At 41.2% G+C, this 19,224-nt stretch overlaps 2 protein-coding genes across 2 annotated transcripts; both read left to right on the top strand.

The window, feature by feature from the left end:
* Positions 1-6,023: 6,023 nt before the first annotated feature.
* LOC105892235 (DDRGK domain-containing protein 1) lies at positions 6,024-12,550 on the top strand. The gene is made up of 9 exons (XM_012818479.3): positions 6,024-6,197; positions 7,648-7,806; positions 8,072-8,205; positions 9,261-9,362; positions 9,670-9,792; positions 10,009-10,047; positions 11,273-11,329; positions 11,705-11,753; positions 11,948-12,550. Exons 1-9 carry the CDS (start codon positions 6,110-6,112, stop codon positions 12,106-12,108), a joined length of 912 nt encoding a protein of 303 aa, XP_012673933.1. The 5' UTR covers positions 6,024-6,109; the 3' UTR covers positions 12,109-12,550.
* A 500-nt stretch (positions 12,551-13,050) lies between these two features.
* Positions 13,051-18,779, top strand: LOC105892237. Its single transcript, XM_012818481.3, has 4 exons — positions 13,051-13,491; positions 13,923-14,114; positions 14,926-15,087; positions 17,926-18,779. The coding sequence occupies exons 2-4, from the start codon at positions 13,937-13,939 to the stop codon at positions 18,243-18,245; spliced, it is 660 nt and encodes a 219-aa protein (XP_012673935.1). The 5' UTR covers positions 13,051-13,491; positions 13,923-13,936; the 3' UTR covers positions 18,246-18,779.
* Positions 18,780-19,224: the final 445 nt, after the last annotated feature.

Here is a 19,224-nt window from a genome sequence, read left to right as displayed (position 1 = left end):
TAACAAAACCGCCGGGTGTCTCATTTTTGTTGTAATGTTTAACTTGTGCAGTTTTTCTCTCAAAGGCCAGAAGGCATCGCGTTTCTTCCGTAATTGTACAGAGATGTCGGGAATAATCCTGTACTTACTGTTTGTCCCGTCAGATCGGCTTGTTTGGCGTGCTTTGATGGCTCTCGTGATCTGTAGTTTTGTTTGAAAGTGCTGGACCCGGAATATGATTGCCCGTGGCTTTTTTGCTTGTTGGTTGAGTGGTCCAGGCTAGTCGTCAAAGACGACATTAGTGTGTTTGTTGCTGTTTGTAGCTCCAGGAGCTTGTCAAGTTTACTTTCCAAGTCGTCGAATCTTTGTGCGTTTGAGGCAGGCATTTCTCCGGTTTGGGATCTCGTGTGCATCTGCACAGCTCTTGCACTTGTTGTTTGTTAATTTTCAATTCAATTCAATTCAATTCAATTCAATTATTTATATAGCGCCATAACAATACAATTATCTCTAGGCGCTTTACAGAGCCCAGAGCCTGAAACCCCCTTAGTGCAAGCACAATGGCAACACGGGCAAGAAAAAACTTGCTACCTGTTAGTCAGGAAGGAACCTTAAGCAGAACCACGGCACATAAGGGGGAACCCATCTGCTTGAGGTCGGCCGGGTGGAGATAGGAAGGGGGGAAGGGGGAGGGTTGTGTGGCAGAAGGGGAAGGGAAACAACAGGTGTTGTACATAGCCTGCATTTGGTAGATGTACATAATATATATACAGACATCCAGTGGTAAATACATGATACAGACAAGACCAGTTTAGTGGATATACACTGTGCTGATAGGGTTACTATTACAGGGGTAAGGGGAGTAGGAACAGAGAAACATGTCGATGGTGGCAATAATTTATATTGTATATAAATGCTAGCATAGGGTATGAGGTAGAGTAAGTGTACGGCAGTGCAGTGGCGGTGGGTGCAATTGGTCGAGGGTTTCTGCAGGTAGACCGGGTAGAGAGACTACAGCAGCGTCCCATGGCGAAGATAGTCTAGATTAGGAGAGAAAGAAAAAGAACAGAGTGAGTGGGTTATTATAGGCATTAGCAATGTGATAAGAAAGGAGAGGGAGAGAGAGAGAGAGAGAGAGAGAGAAAGGCTGCCTGGCTGGGTGTATGGGGATTTTATTTAGTATTTAGTTGGCTGGTGACAGTCGCAATACGCGCCGTGTGCTGTACCCGGGATCTTCCGCACTCCTTCACGGTACAACATACGCTGTCTGTAGCCCAGTTATGTTGATTAGGGGGGTATTGCATGTGTTTTAGATGTGTTTAGCTATTCTGGCATTTAGCATTTAGTTTGGTTTGGCATTTAGTTTGGTTTAGCATTAGTTATGTTTAGTTATGCTGCCATTTAGCAATTAGTTTGGTTTGGTACATATGGAGATTTTAGTCGTAAGCTTTGTTAGGGTTGCAGGGTACAACATACGCTGTCTGTAGCCCAGTGATATACATTTTTTATTTATTTATTTTTTCTTTTTTTTTTTCTTTCTTATGTGTTCAGTTATGTCTAGTTATGCTTGCTGACTGGCTGGCCCAGCAGGTGATGGGTTTGTTGACGCAATTACTTATGGCTATATAATGCACTAAAGAGGAATGTCTTTAGTCTTGATTTGAATATAGGTAGGGTGTCTGCATCTCGGATGGAGGCAGGGAGATTGTTCCAGAGGAGGGGGGCTCGGTAGCTAAAGGCTCTGCCTCCTACTGTGGTTTTTGATATTCTTGGAATTACAAGGAGGCCTGCACTCTGGGAACGGAGCGGTCTTAGGGGGCAGTAGGGGACAACTAGTTCCTTAAGGTAGTTTGGAGCCAGGTCATTTAGGGCTTTGTATGTTAGCAGGAGTACTTTGAAATCAATTCTACTTTTGACAGGGAGCCAATGCAGAGAGGCAAGTACAGGTGAGATGTGCTCATATTTTTTAGTTCTGGTGAGTGTACGGGCAGCAGCGTTCTGTATAAGTTGGAAGCTCTTTATTGAGTTGATGCTGCATCCGGACAGGAGAGCATTGCAGTAATCTAGTCGGGAAGTAATAAATGCGTGGATTAGTTTTTCTGCATCTTGGAGGGATAGGACTTTTCTAATTTTGGCAATATTGCGTAAATGAAAAAATGATGTCTTTGAGATCTGTTTTATGTGTGAGTCAAATAGGAGGTCTTGGTTGATAGTTACACCAAGGTTTTTGATGCTAGTATTGGGTGTTGGGATGCCATCGAGTGTGGATAGATGGCTAGATAGTGTCATTCTCAATTGATCGGGGCCTACAAGCATAACCTCAGTTTTATCAGAGTTGAGGAGCAGGAAGTTGTTAGCCATCCAAGATTTTACATCTTGCAGGCAAGTTTCTATCTTGGGTAAATGTACAATTTCATCAGGTTTCATGGATAGGTAGAGTTGGGTGTCATCAGCATAGCAGTGGAAGTTAATGCCATGGTTCCTTATGACAGCACCTAAGGGTAGCATGTAAAGGGAAAAGAGCAGTGGTCCGAGGACAGAGCCTTGGGGAACACCGTAGCTTACTCTAGTGTGATTGGATGACTTCTCATGGACGTGAACGAATTGATGGCGATCAGAGAGGTAAGATCTAAACCAGGATAAGGCACAGCCTTTGATGCCAACATGGTGTTCAAGTCTCTGTAATAGGATATGGTGATCTATAGTGTCGAAGGCGGCACTAAGGTCTAGGAGAACTAGTATTGAGGTGCACCCATGATCGGATGCGATTAGTAGGTCATTCAGGACTTTGACTAAGGCCGTTTCAGTTATTAACAGTTATTAACTTTATCTTTGGTCTTATCGGGATCAACAGTCGGCTTTCCTGTGTTGTTTAACCAGCATTGTTTAAATGCACTTGTCTTTGTACAAATGTTTAGTTTTAGATCAATTAAGTCATACGCGACCAGGAGCACTAACCTCTCCGACCTCTCACGTCGCGCATGCTCAGTATTCGTTAATCAACTAACTTTATTATCAACAGTACATTAAATGCTTGGAACAAAATCAAGGGAATGCTAGGCCAAGAAATAGGGCTACCTAGACATATAAAGATTTGGAATAACCCCTCAATAAATATCCAAAATTCCCAGCTACAGTGGGATATGTGGTCAAACCGTGGTATTCAGAAGATATCAGACATTATTAGACAGAATTCAGTCATACACTTCCAGGAACTTAAAAGTCAATATCATTTAAAAGATGTAGAAATCTTTAGGTATATGCAATTAAAAAACTGGGTTAATTCCAATTTTGATCTTAGTTTGCAGGTAAGTCCAGAGTTGTCGACTCTCCCTGACCAGGAGAGAAAAAGGAAGAAGCTGATAGGCTCTGTTTATAATATCTTAATAAAAAAGGAAGGCAGTGACCAGTTACTAGAAAATATTTATAATAAGTGGACTGAAGACTTAGGTTATAACATTAAAGATAAATGGAAGGACTGCCTGACTCTTTCATATAAGATAACCACTAATGAAAATTTGTGCTTAATCCAGTTTAAATTAATGACAAGAATATATTATACTAGAGATACAATTAAAAAATGTGATAAAGGACAATCTGGTATCTGTCTAAAATGTAACCAACACACTGATTCTCTCATGCATGCCTTTTGGAATTGTGAAAAAATTAAAAAGAAATGGGAGGATATTGGGAGGTGGCTTTCGATACACACAGATAAAAAAAGTAGTAATCACTCCAAAAACACGTATCTTCCAAGATATAGAGGGAATAAGATACCCAACCAGTTGGCAGATACTTTTCTGTTCCTTAATCTTTAAAAAACTGATCTTGCAACACTGGAAAAATAAAGAGGCACCTGCATTCGAAAAATGGAAATCCTTAATGAAATACTACTTGAGCATTGAAAAAGCAATGTCAGAGGACCAAAATAAAAAGAAACAATTTGATAGCCAATGGAGCTCCATCTATAACGCACTTTAGCTAACGCTGCCCAAGCAATAGACAATAGAACCCATTCGTTTTTTTTTCTATTTTCTTCTTTTTTTTGCTTTATTCATGTATGTATGTATGTACTTATTTAAAATGTTGGATGAGTGTGGATGAGTATTATGTATTAAGGGTTGTGGGATGGGGATGGGGGAGGGGGAGGGAAAGGTCTGGGAGGGGGTTAATGGGTTGGGGAGGGTGTGGGATAGGGGGCTTGATGAGAGGGAGATAAGGTAGAACTGAAACTAAGGTAGAACTGAAGGGGTGGGGATAGATGGGGCCACCTTTGCTGAATGGTGTGGGAAGCATTCATTATTAGAAGATAGCTAAAAATTATGGTTTTGTTTGTAAAACTGCATGCTTCCCCAAATGATTTGTGACTATTGTACATTTTGGTACCCTATCAAATTTTCTGTTACCTTCATACCAAATAAAAATAATTATAAAAAAAAAAAAAAGATAACAAATTGTAAAAACCAGACAGACAGACATACAAGGTGTTAGACATAAAAAGAAGTTACGGTGTGAGTAACTAATTACCTCTCATGACGGAAAGTAGCCTAACACTTGCTTTTTAAAGCTAGGTCTGTTGTAAAATAAAAATGTATTGTCTTAAGTCTTTCTGCCAAATGTGTTTTATTTAACCCTTATATTAGCCTAGAATTCGATTTGGATCTAGATATTAGATATTATTTTTAGTTCCTACAGACTAACTATTGTGTTTAACTAAGATTAATTATCATATGGTTTGAAGTTGCTGGGTGTAATAACGCTGTTAAAATAGTCATTTTAACCTAATTGGATGGGCTATGTTGACCCTGATCTTAATAAACCATTTTGCTGGGTTAAAATAACCCAGCGTTGTATTGGTCCAATATTAACCCAGCGGTTGGGTTTCAACCCAGCATTTCTTTATGTATATAGTCCCACTTTTTACTGAATAACAGGGAAGAAATATGGAATGAAAGTAAACAAAGATGCAAACTAAATCTGTTATAAAACAACATTGCTAAACTGACTGGAAGTATTCAACAAACAAGACTAGAGGAAATATTACATAATGGAATAACAACAGCAAGCCCTTGTGATGAAGAATGGGATCAAAATATAACTTAACAAAATGGCTGAGGTAATAACTATCACAAAACCAACATACTAGATTATGATCAATGGTGGATCTTTCAGAAAGTAATTTGTTGTTGAAGGTGTTCTTGAATAGGGCCCTCAAAACCCTGCAGAAGCTTTTACAACACAGATAAGGATAACATACGCTTCTATCATCTGGCTTGTGTGTGCCGATGTTGACTAGTGTCATTCTAGAACACTTAGCATATCTCCAGGCTGATAGGCAGGAGGATCATGTGCAAACAGAGTGGGAGATGCATGAGTGTGAATGTAGAATGAGATGCATGACTGTGAATGTAGCCAGCTACTGATGTTTTGCAGGGCTAGATTTTATGACCACAGGGTCTTGGTAACAAACACAAACTTAAACTCCATACTATTCCTACCCACAACCCCTCTCACCCACAAATCACCACCACTACACCACTTTTCAAACAGAGCTGTGCACAGCTAAGCATTTAGGATTTTGATTGACTTTTGATGTAAAATTTAAAAAGGCCAATTTGAACTGGTGGATTTTGAGCTGAATCTGCCCAAACAAGGGTCAAGGCTTTGTGTGTAGTAAATATATATAATATGATATGGGGCTAACTGACCAGATGAATGTCGCTGTCTGTGATCAGAGAGTTTGTTTAATTAGAGACTTTAATTCACACTGTTCAATAATCCTGCTCCAAATTTTACATGAAGGTAAGGTGACAACATGAAAAAAGAAAAGGTGAACACATGTTGCTTTGAAGCAGCATATACTTGTTATTGAGCATAGAATTGCATGCCATACATACAGAATAAGTCATACGCATGCAAGTGGGACTGTATGGGAGATTCAGCCAGGATACAAAGAAAGGAGCCCGTTTATATTCAAAACTAATTTGTAACCTGCCCCCTTTCGTAATATACTTGTCAAGCAACTCCACACCACTAGATGGCAAAACGCTGCTGATACAGGTTGCTTAGTGAAGGAAGCGAAGAAGTAGCTGTGGGACACGATAGCAAATGTTGACGATTTTTGCCAACGATGGATTTAGTTTTGTACATAGCTGCAGCAGTCATTCTTATTGTACTAATAATTTTCGCTATAAAAGTACGTGGAAGAGCAGAACAAGGTAAGAAGACGTTTGAGTTCTGTTGTATGGATGACATAACGAGCTAACTTAAAGTCAACGTCAGGCAATGTTACTATAATTATAGCGCAGTTATGATGCCTAGCAAGCTAACGTTACATCCGAGACATTATAAGGACTTTGGTTACATCGGTTAGCCTGGAGTTTTACAGCCAGTTAACATATTAACATTGGTATAACATTAACCGTAGGTAAAGTTAGCCCTGACTGTCAGACAGCCATGCAGAGACAGAGTCGTTGGACAAGTACATAATATATAGCCTAAGCTTGAGTTGGTTACTCTTTGACAGCTTGCTCAACTTGCTGATATGGAAGCCGTGAGTGGGCGTGTCGTGTGGAAATAGTCTTTTTATATATATATATATTATATTATGTTACTTAGCTTAAAGTAAGTACAGGATTGAATATGTAAATACCAGGAAGAAGAAGAACAACGACAACAACCCCTTACAGGGCCCACCAAGCTTTTCTTTTAAACAAATTAAACGGACGACGACATAGTCCTTCAATTTTCACACCGTCAGAGACAACAACAAACAATATATGTATTATTATATATTTGTATATTCGCAGTTGATTTTATAAATATCCTTTGTTATTCAATTAATAGTACTCACATTGTCATGGGAAAAAGACTGAACATATTCAGTGTATAGAGTACAAGCACTCCCCCTGATCACCTTGTGTCTGGGAGCCTATCTCATTAAACGAAGAATATCTCTTGGGAGGGGAGATGTGTAATATGTTTATTTCAATAACATATTCATGGAAACAATATGCATCCAACAAACAAGAATTAAAACCGATAACTATAGAGGACTATTCACACCACCTACCTTTTCAAAATAAAAGTCTCAACCTTCCACACAACAGGTCACCCAAACTTCACGTGTGTGTGTGTGTGTGTGTGTGTGTGTGTGTGTGTGTGTGTGTGTGTGTGTGTGTGTGTGTGTCATACGCATTGAGAAATATGTTATATCATTCCTTTCCTCTCCCATAGCTTTTTATTCAGAGGGTACCTTCAAGATTTCACCTGTAATAACAAGCGTACACAAGCTTCCTTATTCACTGATTAGGAAGTGTTGAAATGCCTATATTGACAAAACGACATATTTCTTGTTTCTGCTGTCAAGTGCATTAATCTATCATGTAGAACATACAATATTTTAACTTGATAGTTTTGCAGTCAGTACCTTAAGGTAAAGTAGTGTAGAAATTGCTGATTTGTGTTTGTACTGTAAAAATATTACATATATATTAATGTACACAGTGTGTTCACAAGTTAAACACACATTGTGCACATCACTGTCCTTCTATAGTATCTCCATAGTATAGGTGACGTCACTCAGTGGGTGCCATGTTACAATTTCTAACTTATGCAAATCTTTTCTCTCTCTTGTCCTTGTTGCATCGACCACCTGCCCCTCTCAAGCTGACGATGAGCACCAAGAGCAGGTGGCTGTCCGAGCCGCCGCTCCGCCACGGCCCCATATCGCTGAGGACCGAGGCGCCGGAATGCCCCGTCGCCGTAGACGCGGCATGCAGGCGGCCATGGAAGCAAGGCGTCCACAGAGAGACCCTTCAGAGGATGGTACTCTATGTAGACACCTAGGTCTAATTGTGTGACATGACAGAATTATTTTGTCTGTGACTGAACAAATAAAAACACATCCTCATCAGAGAGACTCACAGGAATGTAGAAGATTTAATCAAAGCTTTAGTGCTTTGATGTTTTGGCTTTGGACCCATCATTGCTGCAAAAATCCAGTTCATGTAAAAACTAGCTATATTTGTATTAATCAAGGTATATTTCAAATAGGTGACCAGCTCTTAATGCTTCTATGTGATTCCTTTAGAGGACAGCCCAGTAGAGGTAGAGGAGCAGGAGCAGGAGGAGGACGACGGGCCTGCTCAGCAGAACACGGGGAAAATAGGAGCCAAGAAACAAAGGAAACTGGAAGAGAAACAGGCAAAGAAGGCCCAGAGAGAGGTGAGAGTGTTAAACGCCCAGCGACATCTGGACTGCATCTCCCAACTGTTTGGGGGATTCTGTGATCAGTTCACCTCTTTGGGGAAATGCACACTTACAGGGATCAGGGATGCTCAATTCTAAATTGTATCATAGGGTTCCATACTGGCCATTGTCAGTCACATTGGCCATTGTATTTATTTTTGTCTTCACTCAGATCTTGCTTGACTACCTACAGCTATTAAAAGAAAGTTATTTATGAATGTTCAGTAGATATCACTTGATTATTTCACTTACTATTAAAACAGGAATAATTGACAGAGAATCTTTTAATTATCACCAGTGCCATTAATGTGTGACTATGCGCTGTGTGAGTGTTGCCCACAGACAATTTTCTGTGGCAATCAGGTCCTCAGAATTTCCCAACTTGCCTTACACTCTGTAACAAATATTACCTCACAGTCTTACACCCATTGACCTCATACTTGTGCAATTATTCCTGGCCTAACACAATTTGCTGTGGATTATTAATGAGAAGCTACAGCATCTAATGAGGAGGTCACTTGAAACAGTTCTCACCTGTTGTGGTCTGCAGGAATAAGGGTGCCAAGGGTGTACGCTTTCCCAGTATATCACCAAAGTTAAGGAATCCTGTCAAAGTCAGAATGCACACAAGAGAACAGTTGTTGACACCCTGTGCTGTTGGTACTTTCCAAAACTTTTTCCACCACTTGTAGAAGACATCCACGCAGATTTCAGGCAGTATAGTGAAGCATAGTAGATTAAACTATGCAGAACAGTTTGTATCTCCTCGCTATGTAAGAGTTTATGTGGACCATCATTCCACACAAATTCAGACTGGCGTGTGGGAATTTAAGGACAGTGTATGAGCTTTTCCTGGAGGCTGGTTGTGAGGCATCATATAAAGGCCTACTCACCTTAGCAGGAATCAGGGGCACTCTTGTCTGTTCTCCATCACTTACAGACGGCATTGTCTATTAGCTGAGGTACACTAGCATTCTAATTGTTGACAGTCATCATGGGAAACGCTCAGTGTCCTGTTGTTCTGATTCCAGGCGGAGTTGGAGGACCGAGAGGAGAGGAAACGCTTACAGGAGCTCCGAGAGCAGGAGAGGCGCAAGGAGGATGACAAGGAGCGCATGCTGGAAGAGCAGGAGGTAAAATGGCCACCACACACAAGAAAGTCAAGAAGTCAAGTTTGGCATTATCTCTTTGCTGCGAGAGTCCCTCAGACCTGATGAATGATGTAAAAAAGTGATCTGTTCTATGGCTGCGCATGATTCAATTATGTAATCTGTTTAATGTCTTGAAAACATTTGAGGCAGTATATTATTATTTCAGCATGTGTTAATTCTTTATTGCAGCTTTTGGTATCTCACCTTACAGTTCAGACACAAAATCCCTGCCGCTCTCTGTTTGAGTCTTATTGCTTTTTTTGTTTGTTTGTTTGTTTTGTTTTTGTAGGAAGAACAGGCTCGTCGCGCCAAGGAGGAGCAGGAGAAGAGAGAGGAGGAGGAGTATCAGCGCCTGAAGGAGTCCTTCACTATCGAGGAGCAGGGGATTGCCGAGGAGCTTACTGAACTAGAGGTGAGGTGGTTGGTTAGCTAGTTTGTCTGTTTTGTTAGCTACCTTCATAATCATTGACAATAGCATATCTATTTATACATTTAAATACATAAGGTTATATGCCATTAGTTATATTACTTGGAAGCTCATCAAAAACATGTATTGCTGTTGGTAAATAAGTATCTGTATCTGTTTCTTGCTTTTTGTTGACTGTTTTTATTTATTTGCTTTTGACAGTCCCAAAATCTCCTTCAGGAGTTCATTCAGTATATCAAGGTAATATTGTCTGACACTTTCTGTTGGCTTACTGTTGACAACCACGCTCTGGTTACTTTGAAGTCTGTTAAGTCTGTTAGCGTAGCTATGTCAGTTATCGGACAGTGTCAAACATCGGCCATTCTGTTAAACAATCAAAATGCTCAGTTTAATAATGGATTAACAATCTATAACTTCAGTTTAATAATGGATTCACATGACAACGCGAACGTTTGCCGATAACACACGCCGTCCGATAATTAACACCGTTACGATAGTTGTGTTAGAATAAAGCTGGCACAGCATGTACATTTACATTTAGTCATTTAGCAGACACTTTTGTCCAAAGCGACGTACAAGGGAGAGAATAGTCAAGCTATGAGCAATAGAACCTGGTGTAACAATACATACTACTTTACAAAAGAAATATAATAAAATGAAATAAAAAAAGAAAAGGAAGTGCAGAAATGTAACTGCTGTAATTGCAAGTTACGCACTAGTCGAAGTGCCAGTTAGGACGGGAAGTGCTCTCTGAAGAGTTGGGTCTTCAAAAGCTTCTTAAAGGTAGAGAGCGACGCCCCTGCTCTGGTAGTGCTAGGTAGTTCATTCCACCAACGTGGAACTACAAATGAGAATAGTCTGGACTGCCGTACTTGCACAGACGGCAGTGCCAAACGACACTCACTAGAAGAGCGCAGCATCCTGGGTGTAACATTTGCCCTTACAAGAGCATTTAGGTAGGTGGGAGCAGAACCATCAAGCACTCTGTAGGCAAGCATAAGTGACTTGAACTTAATGCGAGCAGCTACAGGCAGCCAGTGGAGGTCAATGAGTAGCGGGGTGACGTGTGCCCTTTTCGGTTGGTTGAACACCAGACGCGCCGCCGCGTTCTGGATCATTTGTAGTGGTTTCACCACGCAAGCCGGCAGGCCCGTTAGGAGGGCGTTGCAGTAATCAAGGCACCAGCAGCTGGGTGGCATACTGGGTTAGGTACGGCCTGATTTTGCGGATGTTGAATAGCGCATGTAATACAGGTAACCTGAGTTGCTGGTGCGTATCAATCTGCATGCCAGCTAAATAATACCACCTTGTAGCATCTGCAGCAGATTTATTCAGAACTACTGTTTTTGTTTTCAGTTTGTTTGCATGCTTGAGTGTTGGACTAGGGTAGTGGTGGAGCTGCATAGGCAGGATCCTCAGACTCTGACTCATTTTTATTCAACTTCATCTGATCTTTTTGTTTTAGGACACCAAAGTGGTGCTCCTGGAGGACTTAGCGTCACACTTCGGCATGCGCACACAGGTAGGTGTATTTTTAAAACGAAAGGGAAGTGGCAGTTTTTAGCTAGTTACTAGCCACATAAGTCTAATAATGAAAGCCAGTTACTAGCCACATACGTCTAATAATGAAAGCTAGTTACCAACCACATTAGTCTAATAATGAAAGCTAGTTACTAGCCACATAAGTCTCATAATGAAAGCCAGTTACTAGCCGTGTAAGTCTAATCATGAATGTTCTGCACTAAACCGGCTCGGTCCAGGCAGCTGTCTTAAAACAATTAAAAACATTATTTTATAATGATGTCACCCTACAATAGAGATTGAAATTGTTGGGGGAATGTCTGTTACCCCCTCACCTAATCTAACTGTTTGTTTGTTTGTTTGTTTTTTCATGCAGGATGCTATCGCTAGGCTGCACGATTTAATCGCAGAGGGCTCACTCACAGGTTAGTCTTAAAAGCATTCACTTGTGAGAATGACCATTTATTTATCATGAATTTGACACATGACATCTGTTAATGTCTTATTAATATAATATATTACTGCTACTGTTTTATGACTTTGCATACCAACTTGTCATGACTATTGATGTGTAAATGTTCAAAACACTCACTCTCGTTTTTCACTGGTCTACTTTCAGGAGTGATCGACGACAGGGGGAAGTTCATCTCCATCACCCCCGAGGAGCTGAACGCTGTGGCTCACTTCATCAAGCAGAGGGGCCGGGTCTCCATCTCAGAGCTGGTGCAGGCCAGCAACACACTCATCAACCTCACCCCTGTTACCCGCAGCACTGCCTGAAGACTGCTTAAAGACTGCTTAAAGGACTTGATTTTTGCTTCTGCAAGTGTGTGTGTGAACACATGTGCGCGCACACACATACAGGCAGATAGACACACACACAGACAGACACACACATACACACTGACGGACACCCATTTTATAATACCATACACAAATACTCTTTTGAGTATTTCACTTAAGAGTCTTTTTCACAGCTATTCACACACTCACTCATACACACACCCAAATGACAACAGTAGTTGACCGGCTGTGACGGTTTTGAGTGTTGCATTGCTTTGAGTAATTACAGCAAGCTCTATTTTTCTTTTACAGTCGCCAAATTATTTAATACAATATTCTTTTAAAACAACGTTTTCATTCTCTATTGTCCTTGTGTGTCTCTGTCCTTGTGTGTCTGCAGTCCTACTGAAAAGAGGGCAATAAAATAACTAAAATGAAACGGCTGTTTTTGCAAAGATACTGTAATACACCAGTCATTATAAAGGTCATTGCAGTCAGAGCTCTCCACCAGTACTTCTTGGTATTTCATGCAGTGAGTCTGAAACCGGTGACCCTGTGATCACACTCGTGATTCCGTTTATTACTGTCAGACAGTTTTTGCTTTCAGCTCACCATTAGCCGGGCCATGTTCGGCCCTGACAACTTCTAAACTACATTTATTTAATCGGAAACGATCGTGGACAAAGCCTAATCTAATCGTTTCGAGAATACATGTCGTTCAACCCAGAAACCGTTGCAGAACAGTGCACTACATTTTGAGATTAAACAAGTGCTGCTCAAACTGTCTGTAACACTTGCAGTTTTCCAAATAAAAGTCAATGGGCGTTGTATATCTTCAGTGATTTCACCAGGAACTGTCTCCGAGTCAGGACATTTCACGATGATGAATCTACAAGGTAATATCTGGTAATATGCATGTCAGTTATGAAGTATCTAGCATAGTAGTGAGTCCTATACTTTGGCTCCATTATGCTATTACACGGTTTTTCCATTTCACTGTGCGTTTTTGTTCTGTTTGTGATGGCTTATTACTGACCACATATTGCTTCATGAGAACGAAATGAAAATGTAATGTATTGAGGGTAACGTCCTTTATAATTGGTTGTTAAATGTTGGCTTATTGAACTTTTATTTTGACGAATGTATTGGAAACACTTCCCGGAAGGACAATATTTCACCAGTCTCATGATGCTGTCAAATCAAATGTAACTTAATCAGTTTTGTACCTAGGGAAACTGTCACATTGGATTGCTTAGCCCTGCAGTAGGGTTTGGTTCGCCTCACCAAACACACTGATGGCAGCCGTAAGACATGTGCCTTCATGACAGCACTTCAAACAAAAGATTGATCTCTGCGTGTCAGTCGACTGTTCGTTGTTGGGTGAGTTTTGCTGTGTGTTGTTCCATGAGCATAGCTAGTAACGTTGCTAGCTGGCTACACAACAAACACTAGCTGACCTAGCAAGCTAACTGATCGTCTTGCGGCGGTCATTAAAGCTGTCATCCGGGATGTGTCTACGTTTGTGTGTTGTACAACACGGCCAGGCGCATCTTGCTAATAATAATTAAACAGTTCTAAATGTTCAGGTATAGTGACCATTGGCTGATTCGCAGCAACAATCAGAATAGGTAACCCATTCTAAGTTATCCATCTTACATAACTTCTAACACCACTGCTGGGAATCCGTTTCCCGTGCAACCTATAAACGTCATCGAAGAGCCAGCTCATCAAACTGTCGAGTTGAAAGGGGCATGTGTTCAGTACAAAGTGTCTTGAGGTGCCGGTGATGACATGCTTGTTTTTCCTCGTAGCTTCAACCGCAAACATGACTCTCAGTCTGACCCCCGCAGCCGTCTGTCAGTGCTTCACCCTGGTGTCTTTGTGCACCTCCATCGCTGACCCTAACTGGATCGAGGTCTGGAACACCACGGATCCCAGCGGCAAGGAGTTCATCTATGGGGTGGCGTTCACTCTGCATGCAGCGCAGAACTTGACAGACACCGGTATGTCGAGATGTTCACAGCGATAATGTCTTTTTGATGTGTGTCAGTCATGAGTACACAACAGGAGTGACAGGTCTACCTAATAATCTTTACCTGTGTTGTTTCCCAAGAAGGCACATTCTTTGGCTTACATTCATAGAAAGCAACACAAACGATGCTGATAACAAGTTAAACGTTTTGAGGTTAATAATTAAGCGAATGCAATAGGCATGTGGATATAGAGGCGGATTCCATTTGCCTCGAAAGCCGAAAAATCTGAGGTGAAAAAAGCTAAACTCCAGGGTTGTGTGGATAGTCTGGACAGCTAAAGTGGACCAGGCCCTACAAATTACATATGAAGGGATCACTCAGTGTTATCTAAACCAGCATTATTGGTTCTCATATTCACAGTCATATATTCAATTCAATTCAATTAAATTTGATTTTATTTGTATAGCGCCAAAACACTAGAATAGGTCCAGTGCCTATTAACCTTTACACTGAACATATTGCAAACAGGTCATATCTCTTCCATAGTTACACAACAAACTGACTTTTTTTTAAACTGCTCATTTTAGATTTAGCAAGGGACTGTATTGTGTCAACATCTCCAAGGCATGAGCAGAGAACCACAGAAGCTTAATGGATCTAGATCTAGACATAGAAAGAAAAACACATTCTTAACTCAAGCTTTGACTTCCTCTTTAAGAGCCTCATATCTTTTTAAAATGTTAACTTTCAGTCAGTTACAAGCTTCAATGGAAGTGTGTATGTTAAAGGTCCGATGGGTAAGTGGACTCTGCTGGTTAAATCTTAATCTGTTGTTCTCCAGGTCCCCTCGGAGGATCTCATGGCCTGGGTATGTGGCTGCTGTACGCCCTGGCCGCAGTGTGTTACGGCACTGTCCTCTTCTCAAGCTCTTCCTTCCTCCTGGACTTCCTGGGCGTTGGAGCCACTCACCCGCGGCTGATTGGAGCGCTTCATGTTTGCACAGGTGACAACCCCCCTCACACATTATGTCTGATCCTGTACATCGGTGTGGGTCGGGTTCTTCAGTATTGAAACAACAAATATGTGGTTTTCTGTCGTCGCTATTGGACTGTAGTACGTACATTGGAATGTAGTGCGGTTCTACCACTTATTTAGTCTCGGGGCAAATAACTAGTATTTCTATAGTTTTTATCCAAGTGTATTTGTGTGAAAAGATCTATAACAGTGTTTCTCAAACTTTTTCAGACCAAGGACCACTTAGCCAATAAAAAAAACTCGCAAACCATCTAACTAAACAGTATATCCCCGGAACAACAGGCCTCCTACCCAAACCTGGCGCCAGACAATTGTTAGCGGCACATGATTTTCGCGGGTTGGCACTCCTTTTTTTCGTACCGGTAGGGTAGTTATAGATATGACAATGCGCTAGGCAAAGCATATGAAACCTGCTCAATGCATGACTTGGTTAAGTTACAAACTATAGTTCGCTCACAGCTTCATACTTCCATCACACACTCAGACACGCCAATGTATCACACAACACAACCAATAAACATAACGATGCGCATACCGACCACGCGGCCGCAGTAATTCCCTACCAATAGTAGGCTAGCCGACTGGCATTAATACAGCCATCCTAGTAGTCAACTTTTCATAATTAAGAGTTGTCATTATCCAATGTCAAACAACACAGAATATAGTTATCATCTTGTTGTCTCCGCAGCGGGAGAAAAAAACGCTGTGAATACAGCTCCGCGGCGGGATGATGCCCCCTTGCGGCTGAACCATCTCGCCGTTGTACTTTCTCCTTGTCTGTATCAGAGGCTTTCTCATTTAATTTTCTTTTCATTGTCCCTGTCTTAAGCCACCAATCCATGACATTGTTAATAGATTAGGCAACTCTTTAATATAATAGGCTACTACTGACTGTGTTCTCTTCGTTCTGAGTTGTATGTTAAAAATGTCGCAATAATTTACTTGTGGACGTCGCGGACCATTACGGGGCACTGGCGGACCACACTTTGAGAACGACTGATCTATAACTATATAGGTTATATACAGGGTTGGGAGGATTACTTTAAAAATGTATTCCGATAAAATTACTGATTACCTGTTAAAAATTGTATTCAGTAACCTAATCCAAGTATCACAATATTAAAATAATGTATCTTGATTACTTTCTGTTACTTTTGGATTTTCTCAATGCCAAAAACATTGGTCCAACCTTGAAGACAAAGACATGTACTGCTAGAGTCATAAACTGTGCAACTCAATGGTCACATGCATTTCATGAAGTGGTTTTGCTATCCACAAACCCCTCCTAAAAGGGCACACACCAGCTTTTTCGGATTACATACTTTCTGCATTTGTGCAGTAGTAGTGCTATATAAATAACATCTGGTGTCGGCGTCCTACTTATTACTGAGGAAATTAACTTTGTATGCTACAAATATCAAAATGTACCATATTGTCATAGCTATGTGTTAGACAACAAACTGAACTCAATACTAAATATGTAAAGCTCTTTTTATGTGCCACTGTATTGATTGGAATGTGAGAATATCCTTTTTGGGCCCAAATGTAGCATTTCACCAAGATATTTTACTACTAAATCACACATCATTTGCGACAACACAGAAGAAAGTATGAATCATTGAAAATAAAAATAAAATGGTCATCCCCCACTTTTCTTAGCCGTAGTTAAACACTCTCTCACTGTCAACAGTTTTTACAAACAAATACCTTGCATAATTTTACACTTTTTGCCCAATCCCCTTTGCGATATAGAGTGGGCCTGCTGGGCGGAAATGTGAACTAGTTCAGTTTGTTGCCCTGAAGGAAAATGGGCATGAGGGCCGTGTGGTTGTGGTTTGATGTGTGCATATATGTCACGCCAGCGCTGAACTCCTGCTCCTGCCCCCTTCGACTTCAACTCACGCACCTCCGTCTCATTCACAATCACGGAGTACTAATCACGCACAACTGTCACCTCAATACTTAAACCCTTCACTCCGTGTCTGACCTCGCATCATCATAAGATGGCTTTCACTTAAGCGTATTCTGTAAGTCAACAGCACAAAGTACCCTTAGAAAAGAAAATGAGGAAACCAAGTTTTAAGAATTAAACCTGCCCTCTGCTCAGTGTTTTTTACATTTTTTAATCTGCTTGTCATTATGCAAATTCGCCTACAGACCTACATTGAAAGTGCACAACACCACAACAAAGCATAGGCTAATAAAAAATTAAATCAGCATAGATTTAGAACATCCACAGTATTTTTAATGAATCAAGTGTCCACTTTCTAAACTGTCACAGATCACGCTGAAACTTCAATTAAACTGCCACAAACATATTTCGGTCAGGGGTTTGTGTTTTATTTAAACACGAGCATTCCAGTTATCACAGTCCGCCTTTTTCATTACGTTTGTAGGCAAGTAATACTAACAGGTTAGCTAACCAACTTTAACCTTAGCTAACTGGATGTCTGTGTAGACGTTAGATGTGTTGGTCTTGCCTGTAAATGCTTCATGAAATTTGACGGGGAGTCCTTGGACAACGACAGCATTTTCACCGTGGGGAGCCATAAGGTGCACTGCACTGTTATGTTCTTACCACTTTCAGCTTCGAGGACAAAATAGTGACAAGAACAATGGAATAAGTAAAGAAACAAATAGGAACAATACGCTACAAGTACAATGGAAATAGACGTAATCTGGTTTGTAAACATTTTGCCAAATGGACCATTTTTGTAATATTTATGGTTTTACAAAAGAAAGTGTCCACTGATAAGGCAGTTGCAGAAATCCTATCATGTTCCTGTTCTTTCTCTTGCTTCCTCAGCGGTGCTATCTGTGGCCATTCTGGGGGTGTTCAGCGCTTGCATGTCCGTCATCTCCCGCAACCTGGAAAATGGCATGCTGGGAAAAGGGGGCGTGGCCGCTGATGAGAAGAACCTGAAGGCGGACGTGGGCGAGAGCCTGTTCATAGCCATGCTTGGGATCTTCTTTTCCTGTTCGGCCGCAGCATTCAGCCTCCGCAGCCAATCAGAGTCGAGCGTCACATTATCAAGGGACTACGCAGACGAAGAAGGCGGGGACACTGAGCCACTGCTGGGTGGAGCCGAGAGGGAGGAGCTGGTAGGAGAGGCGTCACCTGACTGACCACAGCCAATAGAAAGCTGGGCTTCAGTCACACCCACTGATGAAGGAAATGTCTCCAGCAGACTGTGGTTGGTGGAGGCGATAAAGTCAAAGCACCAAAGATGGGACTGAGAAACACACTGGTCCTACCCCAGGTCTGGCCTGGGCCCGTTCGTCGTAGCTCATTTAGCGAATTACCGAGATCATTTTCAGGATGAGATAATATAAGTCCCTCCTTTCGGTTCGTGGAAGCAACTTTGGATAAATCACCACAGCAACATATCAATTAGCTCCAACCTGCTCCAGCGCCGGCTAATTTAAGTGAAGCTGGATAAGCTTGCCACACCCGCGGAAAAAGGAGAGATCCCATTGACCAAGGAGCGATATTAGTTAGTTTAGCCTTCGTCACACTTGTCGAGAGAGTTCTTCGCGATCTCCAAGATCCATTATTCCATCGTGATGAGTTCTTGTATGAGCGTCACCGATTCAGCCGACAAGGAATCATTTATTTACAAGATCTTCTTGAGCCATTTATTGCAAACGCCACACACAACAGCCGAGCATTGACTGTCTTGCAGTTTTTTGCGAGTTGTACATTTTTGTAGTGTCGGCGATTCGGAGAAAAAAGCACTCATAATTATATGACAGTGTTATTAGTACACCATATCATATCATTATTGTAGAAAATTATTAAGGTGGACTCATGATAAGAATAGAGAGAAATACACACAATTTCTTTTCACTGCTTCTATTTATTGAATTTCGTATTAATAAACTTACATTTAGTCATTTAGCAGACGCTTTTCTTCAAAGCGACTTACAACTACACTTGGTAAGGAGGAGCGGGGAATCGATCTAGCAACCTTGCAATAACTGAACGACTTCTCTACCCACTGTACCAAAGTAACACTTGTAATACATTATACATACATAGATATCGCGCCATACACAGCCTTGGACGAAGCGATATATCCTGTCCTCAATCATCTCGGTAATTCAA

Source organism: Clupea harengus, chromosome 12 (assembly GCF_900700415.2).
Source record: "Clupea harengus chromosome 12, Ch_v2.0.2, whole genome shotgun sequence".
Classification (NCBI taxonomy): domain Eukaryota; kingdom Metazoa; phylum Chordata; class Actinopteri; order Clupeiformes; family Clupeidae; genus Clupea; species Clupea harengus.
This window is presented reverse-complemented; position numbering and strand designations above follow the sequence as displayed.

Excerpts from the sequence above, each read along its gene's own strand:
- LOC105892235 (XM_012818479.3), top strand. The coding sequence starts at position 6,110 with ATGGATTTAGTTTTGTACATAGCTGCAGCAGTCATTCTTATTGTACTA. Across the intron at positions 8,206-9,260 it reads CAAAGAAGGCCCAGAGAGAG|GCGGAGTTGGAGGACCGAGA; the intron begins GTGAGAGTGTTA and ends TTCTGATTCCAG. Across the intron at positions 10,048-11,272 it reads AGTTCATTCAGTATATCAAG|GACACCAAAGTGGTGCTCCT; the intron begins GTAATATTGTCT and ends TTTTTGTTTTAG.
- LOC105892237 (XM_012818481.3), top strand. The coding sequence starts at position 13,937 with ATGACTCTCAGTCTGACCCCCGCAGCCGTCTGTCAGTGCTTCACCCTG. Across the intron at positions 14,115-14,925 it reads GCAGAACTTGACAGACACCG|GTCCCCTCGGAGGATCTCAT; the intron begins GTATGTCGAGAT and ends GTTGTTCTCCAG. Across the intron at positions 15,088-17,925 it reads AGCGCTTCATGTTTGCACAG|CGGTGCTATCTGTGGCCATT; the intron begins GTGACAACCCCC and ends TTGCTTCCTCAG.